Here is a 16,471-nt window from a genome sequence, read left to right on the forward strand (position 1 = left end):
TTGCTAAGGTTTTGAAACACTTATTTAAATAGTGAAAAAAAGAAAATAGTATTTAGGTTATCATCACCTTTCAGATCTTAATATTAGAAGCTAAACAGAATGCCATATCACCCTAAAGATTCAAACTGATCCTGTTAAAAAGGCAACTCATTATCATTTGAGTAAGCCTTCCCAATCAAATATGATCTCAACTGTATTGGGATTCACTCTCCAGTCTCAAGTATTCAAATGACTAGGATCCAATGCTGATAATCCATGCTGCTAACTTGTTTTATAGTATGTCAAAGGACAAAGCAAAAGAATAGGTGTTTAAATCATTTCTGGCTTTTCTCCCATGCAAAAAAACAATCCCAGAACAGGTCACAACTCTGAGATAATTCTTATCCTCAGGTTTACACTCAAAAGGAAGCACGACTGGGAAAGAAGCCAAAAGTCCAATGGTACTGGCTCACTGTATTATTTTTACTTACTATGAGGATGGCTACAAAACAAGCCAATGTTGTATTCCAGTCCCCACTAGCAGTAGCAGCTGCTTTGCCGACAAGCACGCTATAGAATATAAAGTCTCCTAGACCCAGCTTGACTCCTCCTATTAGAAGTAAAAATAATTCCATCACATAGCTGCATCTGTCTTCCAACACATAATTTAAGTTAGGTTTAACAAACATGACATTTATGAACATCACGGGGCTCTCAGAAACTTTCCTTTGTATACCAAATTTTCTGACTTTTAAAAATAAGACCTCTTTTATTTTTATAGGTGCTGATTACCACCTGTAAAGATCTACATGGCATAGGATCAGGCTATTTGTGGGACCACCTGTCCCCCATTGTTTCTTCCCACCCACCAAGTCTAGCAGAAAGGGCATGCTCTGTGTTCCCTCCATCAAATAATGCAATTTTCTTGGGCCCCGGAGATATGTTTTCTCTGTGCTGCACCCAGCTTGTAGAAAGCCATCACCAAGACTCTGAAGCCCCCAATGTTTTTAGTCTTTCATAAGGCCCTGAAGACTGGCTGTTCCTCCAGAATTTTGTTCAGGAAGTTGGACAATATCTGTGGGGTTCTCCGTGCTCTCTGAGCTTAGTTGTTTTCTTGCAGACATTTCATTATCCAGCCAGGCAACAATCAGTGCTAAAAATGAGTGGTGTTGGATCTCTGTTGGGAAACTGCGATCATCTAGATCAAGCTAAGTCCAAAAACATTAAGGAATTACTGGAAGTCTGGCACTCAGATAAATCATCTATCAACAAGCACAAACAACACCTACATTCAAGAGACAATCAAAAAACTAAAAAGGAAACAAAAAGGTCAAAACACCTATGCAAGATAGAAGATAGAATTCTTTATTGGCCAAGTGTGTTTGGACATACAAAGAATTTGTCTTTGGTGCATATGCTCTCAGTGTACCTAAGGAGAATAAAATACATTCATCAAGAATAAAAAGATACCTTGTGAGCAATCAACACCCAAAGACTAACACCAAGATTAATACTTGACCAACAATCAAGTAGTAAACAATTCCCTAATCAAGGAACCATTCAGACAAACCATTCAGACACAGTAAACTAATCAAGGAATCACCAAGAACACTCCCACCAATACTGACAGGGCAAGCCACTTGTAACATAGAGCAAACCCCACTCCCTTGTACCACTGATGATGTTATCTAGCTGGATAATGAAATGTCTGCAAGAAAATAACCCAGCTCGAAGGGTCCCAAATGGATTCCAGTTCAACCCTGATTTACAAATATTTCTTCCCTTGGTAGGCAATATCTATTGGTGATATGATTTTATCTGGAAATTATGTAACCAGGACCTCATGAGTTTATACAGTTATATTGTTAAAATAGTGCATTATACTATTTTAATGTTTGCATGTTATCCAGAGTCATTGCTATGAGATGACTGGCTCTATAAATCATTTAAATAAAATAAATAAATACATTTGCATCAATCTGTTTTGGTCTTAAGGGTCTCTCTGGATTGGTACAGGGCCTAAAATACTTGCCTCCTAAAAAAATGGGTGTTTTGTGACCTCTATACACACCGTTGTGGCCAAGTATACTCACTAGCAAGTCTTAAGATTTAAATGAGTCCTCATCCCAAAAAGATTACATTACCCACGTCACAAAGTAATATTTTAGTTATTTCCTACATGCAGAATATCATTTCTTTGTGGCCCTCACTTAAGATCACCAAAGCATATGAAATGGCCAACATTTGATTTCTACCTTAATGTAAAGAAGCACCCAATGTTTCTGCATTTTGTAACCACAGCCACAAAGTAAATTCAGGGCCAAAATAAACGAATACACAGAACCAATCTCAAGTAGATTTGCTGTAATCCAGGACCTCCCTAGGATTTTTCAAAGATGTCGTAAAAGAAACAAGGATGGAAATACTCTTTCATGCTCAAAATCCTTGCTCTTTCTCCGAAATCTTCATTTAAAGGCTCAACTGAAGAAAACAACTATCCCACAGCAAAATGACTCTTAGCTTTACAAATCATTGTAATACTTCTTTTAAAGACAGCTGCTTCTATTTTAAAGGATTAATAGTAATGAATTTTTAATTTGTTTACATGACAACAGCTTACTTTCTTCCTCCTCTTGGCTTTCCTCAAAGTTGCGGGCAATTTGACCAAGTTGTTGGCCAGTTTGATCAATTGTTGAGTTTCTCATTTCTGGAACTTCAGGCGCAGCATATGAGGAATTGTCATGGGTCTCTGCTTCTTCAGCCAATTTGAGGCATAACAGTGAGAGAAAGACAAGTCAAAACAAGAAAAATCAATGTATTACACTAAAATTTAAGGAAAAAAATTGTTAGAATAAAAGTTTCCTCTGTTGTAAGAAGACTTTGCAATAATACTTATTTAACCCAGTTATCATGGAGAAGATGACTGATTTGTTCTCTGTTGTCGCAGAGCTAGGGTGTAGAATTTATAGTTTTCCTAATGTTGTTTACAAGGTTCATAACTTCATATGAATGGCCATGCTGGAGCTGAATCTTACCACCAACCTATTCTCAATTTTTTTAAAAAAAAAAACTTTTTTCTGTGCATAAATTGTCAAAGGGTTCAGAACCATTCTTCAGTCAGTAATTGAATTAACTCTTTCAATGCAGAGATTTCTAATGCAGCTCCCATACAAGTCTCACGGAAACTTCCCTTTATAATTACCAATAAGCAGGAAATCCAGTGAATATAATGCATTGCAGATTCCATTTAAATTCTATTTACCAACAAAAGAACGGCCCTTGCTGTATCAAGGGTATCAATTACCTGGATCCCGTATCTCCTGAGAAGACCTTCTTTGGGCATTGTCTGGCTTTGCCATTCCTATTGTCCACATCATAGCAGCTGAAAAAAAGAGCAAACAATATACAACTTATGAAACAAGACTGATGGATTGTTCTAAGTTACAAAGTACAGTATACTCAAAAGCCCATCCTGCATTTCTCAATTGTCATATATTAAGAAAATGTGTCAACGCTACAGATACTTGCATTTGCCTATCAGTACACAGCCTCAGCTATGCTGCTCACATGACCATGAAAAAGTCTTCAGATAACACTAGTTCCCTTGGATAGGAAACAGAGATGAGTACCACCCCATAGAGTCAGACACAACTGGACAGGCAAATCTTTAATTTTTTTTACACAAAAAACTATTTGTTCAATCCATCAGTGAGTTATGACATTTCTCTAAATACAAACGTCTTCCATCAATACACATACAAGTTCTTTGTTTTTTCTAGGCATATTGGTTGATCATTGAAAAGTTCATGAATCCAGCACTACTGGCATTTTTATTTATTTCATTTATTTATTCTCCCTTTGTTGCTTTATGATTTCACAAAATACAAAATACAAATAACAAAGGAAAACCACGGGATGAAATACTGCTGAAGCTCAGATAGTTGACAGTCCATGAAGACAACACAGGACTAGATAGGCAAAGGGTTTTTATTTTCACTCAGTTTTAATTCAGTTTGCTAAATGCACACTTTCTTTAAGAATTGGAATATACACATCAACAAATTTATTTAAAAATGCTTGGTGAATGACTAATGATAAAATTATTGGCTGAGTTGGAAGAATTTCACATATCATGGAAACATAAAATATTTCCTGCTATATACTTCAAAACTATTATGTTATAAGTCTGCAGAAGACAGCTAGGAGTGTGCACTTTTTTAAAAAGTCTTTTTCTAAATGGAAGGCAGCTTAACAGTATTCCCAAAAATATATTTTTTCAAAAAGCAACTGGATTTTCTTGGTTTTTTTTTTTAAAAAAATCACTTCTCCAGAACCAAAGAAGTTTCTTGATGAGAAGCGAAACATTTTCAAAGGAAAAAAAAACCCAAGAAAGTCCAGTTGCCTTTTGAAAAAAAGCATATTTGGGACAATCATGCACTGGATGATTGGGAATCTCCATAGATGTGTAACAGTACTATTAACTTGCAGATTAGGTCTATGTTATTTTCATTTAAATTATTTCATAATTTGTTTTATAGGCAAAAGAAAGCAACACAAAAATGGGAGAAGTACACAAATTCACAAAAACAAATATTTTGGACTTTAAAAATCCTAGGGAAAAACCCTTCAGACACAGGGGGCAAAATCAGGTTACTCCCTTTTGGACAGCCAAATCAGATATCACTCCAGATAGCCAATTAATTTGATTCCCAGTGGCCTTGGGGTACAGTAATATCAAAATGAAAGAATGGCTGTCCTCGTCATGCTGAATTTGTCTTTGTCTTTTTTTTTTTTTTTGTAATAAAATTTTATTGGTTTTTCAAGATTTATAGGGAAAAGGGTAAATGGACAGGTATACAAATTTTGGCAGTTGCAAAATGTGTGAGGCCCCCCTCCCTCCATACCCATAGTATACATTTATATATAATGCATTAGTATATAATTGATTACAATCAGCAAATTAGTTCTATTATTAAATTCAATCAAATTAAACATTACAGTATAAAATCCAAATATAATTCCATTTTCACTTTCGGTCAATTTATAATAATATGATTTTCTTGTTTATTTTTGTGATCTGAGTCTTCTTGCTATTGCCCCATCTCCCTCCACTGGCAGAGCTCTGGCCCCTCCCGTGTCCTGCGTGTCCGTTGTAGTGTCTGGTGGTTTCTCTAGGAGTGTTTTATTTTTTTCCATAAAGGCCTGCGCCTCTATGGGTGAATTAATTCTAATTCTTGTCTCCTCCCAGATGTCTTTGTCATTTTTAAACATAGAGCAAATTAGGTTTTATCCACACAATTTCTTCCCACTGGCCTTACAAGATTCTTCAGCAGCCTCACTGTAGTAGGCAATTTAGGAGACTAGGAAAACTAAAAGGAGCTGCAATTAACAGGGCTTAGTAGAAGTTTATTTTCAGCAGGGAGTAACAATATATCTATCTTTCAATATACCACTGCCATTTCTAGTGGTAGCAGGATCCCAAGCCAAAATAGTGGCTCCTGTTTCCTGCCTAAATTTACAAATTTACTAGAGAAAAATGTGTAACTTATCAAAAGATACCTGGAACCTGGGCATCAGGCCCATACTTGCAAACACCTAACTTTGCAATGCCAAAAATTTTCCTCTTAAAAAAATGCTGAGATAATCAGGAAATTTAATTTTATATCTATTGCCACGATCTGGGAATATCCAACAATATACAGGACAGAATCAAAATAGAATTTCAATTTTCCTTCATTTTCACTCTGAGATAATATTTTCAATTAACAAGGCACTACTAGTTACTACAACAGGGGTAATTCTATAAAAGCCAGTCATACAAAAGGAGCCTGTATTTTACTCACAGGAATAAATAAGTGCAGGAAATATTGGCTCATTTCTCTCTTGTGCTGTTTCCACCAACATTCGGAGAGGTCCCTTTGGACATAAAACTGCTATCAAGTCTGTGGACAGGAAAAAAAAACAACCTCAATTTAATCCCAAATAGCATTCTGCACCTCTAATTTTCCTGCTGATACAGGCAGGGAGTTCTTTCACATTTCTCTCAAAAGGTACTTATAGCTTTACTAAATCATAATAATAGCAGTAAAATAGAGCACAATATAAAAAGAAAACATTCTGAATCTTGGAAAGCTTCCTTTTTGAAATGAGAGAGGAGATAAACGCAATTTCAGAACATCAAACTAGGGAAAAAGGAATTCAGGGAATAAAACATTCATATAATATAAGCAATGGCAGAGAAATAAAACCATCAAACTTTATATGGCACATAGAATCTAATCCTTCTTGACAAATGCAGTCTAATCTTACCATTCGGCAAAGCAAGGTAGCAGATTTATGAATTAATTTTGATATCACTGAAAAGATGGCAAACAATCTCTTACTTCATTTATATCCAGCTGCAAATTCTTCTCAGTCTCTTAATTACCCCTTCTTTGCAATGAAAATATTGTGAAGAAATGTAGCCAATATAATAATTGAAAGAGCAAAATGGACAATTGGAATGAAACTAAGAATTGGAAAAATACTTAAGTAGAAACATATTCTTAGACTGCACAGGATTAGTTTTGAAAAGTATTTTTTGTATGCAGGTAGTCCTCAACTTACAGCCACAATTGAACTCAAAATTTCTGTTATTGAGACTTTAGTTAAATGAGTTTTGCTCCATTTGATGACCTTTCTTGCCACAGTTGTTAAGTGAACCACTGCAGTTGATAAGTTACTATTCTGGTTGCTAAGTGAATCGGGCTTTCCCCATTGACTTTGCTTGCTAAAAGGTTGCAAAAGGTGGATGACGTGTGAACCAGATGCCAAGTACCTGAATTTTGATCATATGATCATGGGGATGCTACAAAGGTTATAACTGAAAAATTACCATGTCACTTTTTTCAGTGCAGCTGTAACTTTGAACTGTCACTAAATGAAATAAGTTGACAACCATCTATAGTACTTAAAATTGCCCACTAACATGTATTTTAGAACAATTCTTGGATTTTTAAAAAAAAATCCTTTAAAGTTTTGCTGTGATTGTTGTTTCAATGCATCTGACTTTGAGCCACATTCCATTGTCATAATGGATAATGATTATAATCAGTTACCACAGTTTGCTATCCTTATGTCTGCACGGGGCTACACAGAACAGAATATTTCTACTCTCATTTTTGACAAACTACGGCTTGTCAGGTTTGGAAAGCATTATTATCAGAGTAGAGCTTGCAAGCAGATTAGAGTAATACCCAAACCCAGCCTGGAGAAGACTATAATAAATCAAGGTTTATTGCAATATTTGAATGCAACTTTCTGAATACAGGTTCCAAAGCTGAAATAATCTCTCTGAAGTGAAATGCACAGATTTAATATTTATCGTTATTTAAGATTTCTAGGACACAGCATTAACCTGGTTTAGTCTCCTCACAAAAGGCATGCTCAGTTTGCAGAGGATGATCACCTTACAAATACTTCTGTTGTAGACCTACCATAAACAGAGATGCCTCCGAGGATAACCCAAGCTGACCACTCTGGCAAGTACTTAATGAAAACTAAAGCCATCAAGGCACTGATCATAATGAGATAGGCTTGCTGAAGTTTCAAAGGCCCCTTCCAGTGGATGCAAATCATCCCAACTGCTCCAAAATTCCAGATGACAAAGAACAGGGTAGGGTAATCCATAGCCACGTTGTATGTCTTGAGTACTTCGCTGTCAGACAAAAAAACAAAACAAAAACAAAACGTAATTCACTGCTATGAAGTAGTAGCTGTGAACTAACAGCACAAGATGATCCTGCATATATACTATAGAGGAGAGAGGAAGAACAGGGAAGTTGCAAATGTATGACCAAAATCATGTGCTGTATAACTGTCCTTCCAAGGCTCATGGGATCAAAATAGGATCAAAATACCTGATCCCATGTCATATTACAGTATGTGTCCATCAGTGGTGGGTTCCGGATCCAGTTCCAACCGGTATGGTCCAACGGGGCCTGGCATCTGCCACATGCACGCACGCAGCACGCACGGGCATGCGTCCTTACCTCAGCAAAACCTCTGCGATGCTCCAACTGCTCAGCGGAGCGTTGTGTCGGCGCCATATGCTCCATGCATGTGTGCGGAAGCGCCGAAGAGCTCAAATACAGGTAAGGAGCTCGGTAAGGAGCTCGGGCCCTCTGGAGCACCGTACTGGAACAGTACCCGGTGCTCCCGGCAGGCACCAGTACGTCCGTACCAGGGCGTACCGCCTGGATCCACCACTGGTGTCCATCTAGCCAAGCAGATACTAATCTAATCAAAGTTCTTTGGAATTTTTTTTCAGTAAGTTATTATGTGATGTCAAAGAGAAGACAACAACCACATTAGAGATGTTCTACAACTACGTAACCAATAAGCCACTGTCTCCACTACAAATCCCTTGGAAGTGTGTGGAAAAGCTGATATTTTAATTCAGAATATAAAATACATATGGATCAACTAGACTAGGAAGAGGATATTACACATTGCCCAATATCTAACTCAACCTAATTTTAAAACTAACAAATAGAAGCAAGAGCTATATAGTCTTGTCTTATCATAAATACATTTCAAATACTATCTGAAATTTTGCTAACACAGTCAACCTAGGTGCCACACAATTATACAAATACCATTTAATGATCTGGCATAGTTACTAAGAAGTGACTGCTTTATCAGACTATAAGAAATATGAGAATGACAGCAAAGCTCCAACAGACTATTCCCCTTCTTTAACCATATAAAGACGCTCATTATTTAGGAATGAACATTCATCTTTAAGAACTTATTTTTTTCCTCTTCCCTGCTCATGCTTTTTGTGTCATGTTTCATCTTTTTTTGCTGATCATATATGTTTTCCTGTTATTCTTCAAAAATCTGAAGGAAAAACCCTTGCAAATCATGTAGCAATCCCTCATTAGGATCTACACTAACCTGTGTCTATCCTTGTTTCAAAGAATATTAAGTGATTTAGGATTCACAGTTCTCACTTACCCAAGATAGATGTAAGTGAAGAGAAACAAAAGCATCAGCGATGAGAGAATCAGCCACCCGTGAATGAACTGCAAAAGATGACAATATGCTATTTAGGTGTCTTTTTTGTACATTCCAAAGATAACTACATTGACCTGGTTTTGCTGTAGGTCTCTCTTCAATTCACTTCCTAGCTAAACGAAGCTTTCCCAGCACATGCTAGCATACCTGGAGAGAGAGGGGAGGCCTTCCTTAGGAAGACAAAGAAGAGTAAAGAAGACCTCCAACTCTAAATAAAAGTCAGAAAATTCACAGGAAGTTAGGAAAAAAAGTTTTCACTGTAAAATGCCAAGAGTTTTTCAGGGAAAAATTACTTTCAAGGGACTATGGTATGTATTTCTATGCAACTTTCGTCAGTAAAAAGCTTGATTTCCCCTTCATTTATTTTGCCACCTAATTGATCTTTAAAGTTTTTCTGAATCCTGTCAAATAGTCCTTTCTTCCAAATGTCTAGTACATTTTCTATTCCTACCCCTCTCTAAAACTTCTGGTTTTTGAATATTGTCTGATCCCGATATCAGCTTCTTATTTAATGATCAGCCTTCTACTTACCTTTTTAAATCTCATTATATAAATATGTAATGAAATTTAATGCCTATATATATAGCTAGTCTGCAAGAACCATGAGGATACCAAGTTTTGAATTTATCATCAGAAATCATTTATAAATATTTCCCTAATTAGGGTAGCCTCTTCTAACAAGCGCCCTCTAGAAATGTTGGTCTTCTATACTCATAAATATCAGTTAACTGTATTGATGATAAAGGTAAAAGGCTTTCCTGTCCACTCATCTCCAACTCTAAGAGTAGGTGCTTATTTCTGTTTCATAGCTGAGGGAGCCAGCACTGTTCAAAGGTACTTCTGTGGTCATGACCGAGTTGCACAGAAAGCTATTACCTTCCTACTGAAGTGGTACCTATTTATCTACTTGCTTTTGAACTGCTAGGTTGGCAGGAAAAGGGACAAGAATGGGAGCTCACCCCGTCGCATTGTACTTGGGCTCTTGAACTGCTGACCTTTCAGTTGACAAGTCCATCACCTTAACCACTAGGCCACTGTGCCTCTTATGTATTAATGATAAATATAATCTCAACATACCAGGCTAGAGAAGTTTTTGTTGTGTTAAAAACTTCCCTCTGAAAGAATTCACTTTGATCTGATGCATTATCCGCAATGCAGATCTGTTTGAGAATATTTCAATTTTTCAACCTGTTTTGGAATGAAGGATGCCTTATGTTGCCTCTAGTGTCACTCTTAAAATATCATATAGAATAGGGGTGTCAAAGTGAAGGCTCGCAGGCTGGATCCAACCCACAGGGTGTTTAAATCTGGCACATGAGGCCGACCTGGAAATAGCAAAGGACCGGCCCATGGTGTCTCTCACAGCCAAAACAGGGCACGGGGAGGCCATGCACAGCCCCCAACGTCCGTTTTGGCCAGCAGGGTGCTGCAGGAGCTGCCAGGCCGAAAATGGGATGCAGGGGGCCCTGTATATTCCCCGTGCCCCGTTTTGGCCGACAGGAGGCATCTGTCCTATCTCCCTCCCCACCCCGCCTGGTTGGCCCGCGGAGAACTACAATGCTGGCTCTTGAAGAAATTGAGTTTGACACCCCTGATATAGAACGTATAGAGAAGAACCCCTTACAAAGTTTAATGTGTCAAGATAACTCTAGAGAAAGATTTTACTTCTTTAGCAAGAGTTTGAACAATTTAAAATATTGAAAAATAACACTGAGGTTTTTCTAAATCCTGCAAAATTCTTTAGAATATTACTTTTCTGCAGTCAACGTTTTTTAAAAGGTGTGATGAAAATTCTTCTAAATGTTTCCAATCCATCCAAAAATGCAGTCGAATTGCCTAAAATGCCGTTGCAAATGTATACCATAAGAATCACTGAGGATCATGCCTAAAGAATGCTGATCTGACAGAATGAATTAAAAGGCTTTTATAATTTGAGGCCCTTGACTAACATATTCAAAGCCTTGCCTTATAGCAACGATATTTGTACAGCAAAACCAAAAAGATGGTCATCACTAGAATAACACTGATCATAATGATGGTATTCAACACAGAGCTCAGGAGACGTTGGCCCACATAGGGGGTATCTTCACTGAAAGGGGTATAAATCCTGAAAGAAAAAGAAAAATATCTTAATAGAAGCAGCTCATTGACTACCAAGACAAAACCCAATCCCTCCAAAATATACCCCGTTTCCCTGAAAATAAGATCTCCCTGGATAATAAGCCCTCCCTCAAACATTGGGCTTTTGAGCGCATGCAGTAAAATAAGCCCTCCCCTGAAAATAAGCCCTCCCTGAAAATATTGCAACGCAGCAGCAGCCATGAGGTGACCTTTCCGAAGATAAGATCAAGTACTTATTTTGGGGGTCAAAAAAAATAAATAAGACCCTGTCTTATTTTCGGGGAAACACGGTATGTATTACAAAATGCCAATCTTTAGCTCAAACACAGAGGCAATAGAAACAAGACATTTATGAAACAGGCAAGGTAGCTTTTGAATTTACTGTATCGTTAGCTAAAGTACCATCCCCCAATCAAGGTATGCTGGACTTCCACTCATTAATTTCTATCCAGAATGGCCAAAGGGATTTGAACACCAAAACATCTGAACGATTCCAGGTTGGAAAAAATTGAGCAACTTGTTATGCGCAGATTATGGAAATATCATTGAAGTACAAGGATTTTCAACAGTCATCCAGATCGTAGTTGCCTCAAAAGTGCTTTTTCAAGAGGCAACTGTTTGTTTTTCTTTGATGACGGTTTGCTTCTTTGAAGACATTTCACCTCTCATCCAAGAAGCTTCTTCAACTCTGAGGAAGCAGAAGCTTCTTGGATGAGAAGCAAAATGTCCTCAAAGAAAAACTAAGTCCATTTACCTCTTGAAAAAGCACTTTGGGGACAATGCATTCATTGTTTTAGAGTCTGTGAGGAATCACTTACAGTTGCCCATTCTTCTCAGTGTAAAAACGGACTGACTTAATGGTTGCAACAACTACAACCATGCACAGTGTTACAGGCACAAACAGCATGATCACATGCTTTGCTCCATATTTTAAGGTCAACTCTTCTTCCTCATTATCCAGCACAATGTGTCCTTTTGCTGCTCTTTCTGGATCAGGCCCATGTCCCTCCGGTTTATTAGAGCTGCTAGTGCTGCCAGTACGTCTATTCTGCAATAACAATAAACAGAAAGAGTTAGCAACTGTTGTGCAGATCTACTTTCCCAACAGAGTTCTTCTAGACTGCTTAATGCCTTCAAAACCTCTTGCCAAAAGGGTGGTTTCAGACATCTAAAAACTGAGAAGATGAAAATATTGTAGGAAACTGAGGAATAAAAGAAAATTATTCAGGACGTTGCTGTTTTCAGAGGTTAAGGAACATGCCCAGCAACCATAATGCCTCAGCTGACATAATGTGACAGAAGAATGCACAAATTAATCCAATTCAATACTACCTTCTTTCCCCATCTTTTATCCCCACAATCAAATTCTGAAAATACAATATGGATCCTCACAATTACACGATTGTCCTTACTCACTGCTAAAACCAGCCAACTTCTCTCATGAATTGTAAAATAGTTACTATATAGAATCTATAGAGTCTATAGCCAGTTAATCTAAGACAGGACTAGAACTCATGGTCTCTTAACCATGAGTTCTAGTCCTGTCTTAGACACAAAGCCAGCTTGGTGGCCTTGGGCCAGATACTTTCTGTCAGCCAAGGAAGGAGACAATCACTTCTGAAAAACTTTGAGGAGAAAATTGAAGGAAAATTTACAAGAAAAATCCAGGCAGTCTCAAAAATAATCAGACACAATTACATGAAAGGAAAAAGAGAGAGAACACAATCGATGGCACACAGATATATTTCCTCTGTGAGAGCTTATCTTCACTTGTGCAGTCTTGCCATGTGAGGTTATGGTAGGAGGGAGGGTCTTGAATTTATCAGCCACTAGCTGACTTTAAAAATGAATGTGAAGTCCTGGTGTGAGAAGGTGGCTCAGGCTCAAATACTTTAACACAGCCAGCCCAATGCTTTGGATGTCAACTACATACCCCCAGCCAGGATGATTAATAGTCCTACTTGGTTAGTACATGGTCCAATATACGTATCTGTGATGGGGAAGAGTGGGAAAACTACCCTAATGTACTTGAACTTCTGAAACTGCCAGTCTAGCCATTCGAAAGATGTAAAAGGATTCACAGAAAATGACCTCACACAGAGAACAGCATCACTATTATATATTATAACTGGATGCTACTCAGACAAAGGAGCAGATTTATTTGTTAGCACGTGGAAGACAAATCTGATTCTAACTAAATTTAGACGTTTCCTGATACTACGGTTCAGCATTAGAACTGCCTTGGGATATAGTGAGTTTCCTTTTCCTTGACCTATTTAAATAGAGGTTGAATAGCCATCAGTCAAGGACATTGTAATAGGTACTGCATTGCATAGGAAGTGATGTACATTAGGGACTTTTTTCAGCGCTCAGACAAAACCCGATTTCATTTAAATGCAATTAAACTAATTTTCATTCATGAACTACAATGAATACTAATATCTCATATTGTATGTATTAATGGTTTTAGACTCTTTCCATTCTAAAGATTATTGAGCAAAAACTTTTGCAGAGTGTCTAATCCAGGGGTGTCAAACTCAATTTCATTGGCATATAAATCCAAATAAACAGAAAAAGAAACAGACAGTCATATCAGGGTTATGTTTGACCTCGGGAGATCAGGGTGGGCGTGGCCAGCTCGACAGAACAGACTCCTGAGCTCCATTTTCAGCTGCGATGCCTCCTGCAACTCTCTGCCAGGGACAACACAACTTGGGAGGCCACCTGCGGCCCTCGCGAGCTGTTTTCCGCTGCAACAGCCTCCTGCAACAGAGGCACTGCAGGCCAATCCTTTGCTGTTTCAAGGGCGGCCACCCGGGCCAAATGTAAGCACCCCAAGGGCTGCATCCGGCCCATGGACCTTGAGTTTGACACCCCTAGTGTAGTCCTAAGGTGACTAAATGACTTCTACAATACCTGCCAATTCTAAGCAAAGCTGCATATGCTTTTCCAAAGAGTCTTACCCTGTGGGAAAGTGTTTCTGTAGCTTCTAATGCTTGTGATCCATCATGATAAGAAGGCAGAAGGGGGCTTTCAGCTGACATCAATGATGTCCTTTCATTGCACGGTTCCTCTTCACTGTCAGAATTGTTCATGAAGGCGATCATACTTCCTTCTTCATGGAGAATCTTAATCACACTCCAGACACTGCAGAAATAAGTAATGTAGAAGAGTAAAAGGAAAACAAACTGCCTAGAATAATTACAAAATTAAAGAGCTTGTAACAAGGTAGCTTTCAAAACTGATTTTTTTCTGAAATAAGCAGTACTCCAGAACTATTAAAAATATTTCACCTTTATTTAAAGTTGATTTTTTTAATGCTGTGGCATGTGATTTTTTTTTTAAAAAAAATATATTGGAATTTAATTTTTAAAAGGCTTTTTCTAGGGCTCTCAAAACCAATACCTTCTAGACTAAGAGCAGGAAAATTGAAGAAAGAGACGGAGGGTTAATTCCAGTTACATAAGACCAAACTTAAAAACAAATGCACCTGGAGGCAGAATTGGAAAAAAAACAGGAGGAGACAGCAAATGTCAACTCTAAAAAGAAGGTGAAGAAACAGTGGAGTACTTAGTTAGCTGTTGCAAGAAGATTCCACAGACCACCTACAAGTAACAGAATGAAAAAGTTGCAAGAATGGTGCATTGGAATATGTGCAAGAAATACCACTAGCACTACTTGAATACTGGCATTGATAAAATCATTATCAGTTAATTGCAAAAAGAAACTTTTGCTTGGAATAGCTTACATTCTATGACAATGCCACATCTTCATAAACAACTCAGATAAAGGGATGACACAAAGTCAGGGGAATTGCTAACAGGTCAGAAGAGAGACTCAAGAGTCAGAAAGTTCTTGACAGACTTAAGCATGGAGGCCTATCCAACTAGATGCAGTTCAATGGCAAAAAAAGAAAGGTCCAGGTAGATAGGTACATGATAGGCTCTACAATAGTGCCTATGAGAGCATTCAAGGTGTCCTGGTGGATCACTGCTTAAAGATGAATCAGTAACCAATTCAGTCCTGGCTGCATCAACAGAGGTTAAGATCAAGATCAAGAGAAGTATAGTACCACTCTATAACAGACCAGTGAGGCTATATTTGGAATACCAGTTCTGGTCACCACAATACAAAAACAGATGCTGATGTCCTACAAAGATAACAGAGAAGAGAAACAAAGATGTCTGAAAGCTAAAACCCATGAAGAACAGCTGAAGGAATTAGATATGTTTAGTTTCATGAAGAGAAGACTTAGATAAGACATGATAGCAGTCTTCTAATACTTGAAAGGCTGCCACAGGGAAGAGAGCATTGACTTATTGTCTATAGTATTTGAGGGTAGGACAAGAAACAATGGGTGGAAGCTTGTCAGTGGGAGATCCAATCTGGACATACAGAGGAATTTCCTGACAGCAAGAACTATTACGAAGTGGAACAATGTGTTTCCCAGAGTTGTGTGTTCCATTGCTGGAGGTTTCAAGAAAAGTTTCTACAATCATTTATCCAAACTGGTATGAGAACTCCTGCCTTGAGCAAGAAACTGGACTAGACAACCTCCAAGTCCCTTCCAGTCATACACCACCAAGCAACATCTGCTTATCCCAGGTCTTCGGGAAGAATTCAATAGGTGGAGAAAGATGCAAAACCCAGTCTAAATATCTGGCTGAATATGCAACCAACAATTATTATTTTATTTAGATATTGCCTGATTCCAAGACACTCTGGAAGATGTACATTTAAAAAAAGAATAAAAATAGAAAACAATACTTTTTTTATTGGGGGGAAAAGAAAATATAGCCTAGCTCAAGGTTTGAATTGAAGAATTGTTTATAAGATACAGCAGATACCTAGTTCCACCAACATTCTTGCTTTTTCACCTGGTTCTGGTTAGCAACCCTTGAAAGTCTAATAAAAGTAACACAACAGTAAAGTCTGAGTTATATTCATCCTTGGCTTAAATCAGTTAGAAAAAAAATATTAGCGGGCATTGCCAGAAGCCAAATTATTACTGAAAATACACTGGTCTGATAAGAATAAAATATTACATGAAATTTTTTAAAAAGCATTTAGAGTAAACAGACCTGAGCAGAACTATGTATCTATTTAAAAACACAATAGAACTTCTCTGCTTGCAAAGATAAACCACATCCTTTCTCTGTAGAGGTATTTTCCATTGGCTTTAAATTCCAATATACAGGGGGGACTTTTCTGAGCCAAGAACAATCTCAAGCTTGAAAGAAAACTTAAAAATAAAAAACACAAAGCAAAACTAATAAATGTTAGGACTGCAAATCTTATATTTAATTCATGTTTA

The 16,471-nt window shown here is 37.7% G+C and overlaps 1 protein-coding gene across 6 annotated transcripts in view; it reads right to left on the reverse strand.

The window, feature by feature from the left end:
• Positions 1–16,471, reverse strand: part of PSEN2 (presenilin 2) — a 50,997-nt gene that overhangs the window by 2,441 nt on the left and 32,085 nt on the right. For 4 of the 6 annotated variants that reach the window (XM_081943982.1, XM_081943981.1, XM_081943983.1 and 1 more), the window contains exons 2-10: positions 14,121–14,304; positions 11,976–12,205; positions 11,002–11,143; positions 8,977–9,044; positions 7,455–7,675; positions 5,823–5,921; positions 3,284–3,361; positions 2,600–2,734; positions 471–589 (exon numbers count right to left, since the gene is read on the reverse strand). In XM_081943982.1, the coding sequence (XP_081800108.1) occupies positions 471–589; positions 2,600–2,734; positions 3,284–3,361; positions 5,823–5,921; positions 7,455–7,675; positions 8,977–9,044; positions 11,002–11,143; positions 11,976–12,205; positions 14,121–14,264 (1,236 nt within the window). In that variant the 5' untranslated portion in view covers positions 14,265–14,304. The remainder of the gene's footprint in view (positions 1–470; positions 590–2,599; positions 2,735–3,283; positions 3,362–5,822; positions 5,922–7,454; positions 7,676–8,976; positions 9,045–11,001; positions 11,144–11,975; positions 12,206–14,120; positions 14,305–16,471) is intronic. The other 2 variants (XM_081943980.1, XM_081943979.1) reach the window with 2 other exon arrangements.

The sequence above is a fragment of the Natrix helvetica genome (genome assembly GCF_964273705.1).
Source record: "Natrix helvetica genome assembly, chromosome: 2".
In the NCBI taxonomy this organism is placed as follows: domain Eukaryota; kingdom Metazoa; phylum Chordata; class Lepidosauria; order Squamata; family Natricidae; genus Natrix; species Natrix helvetica.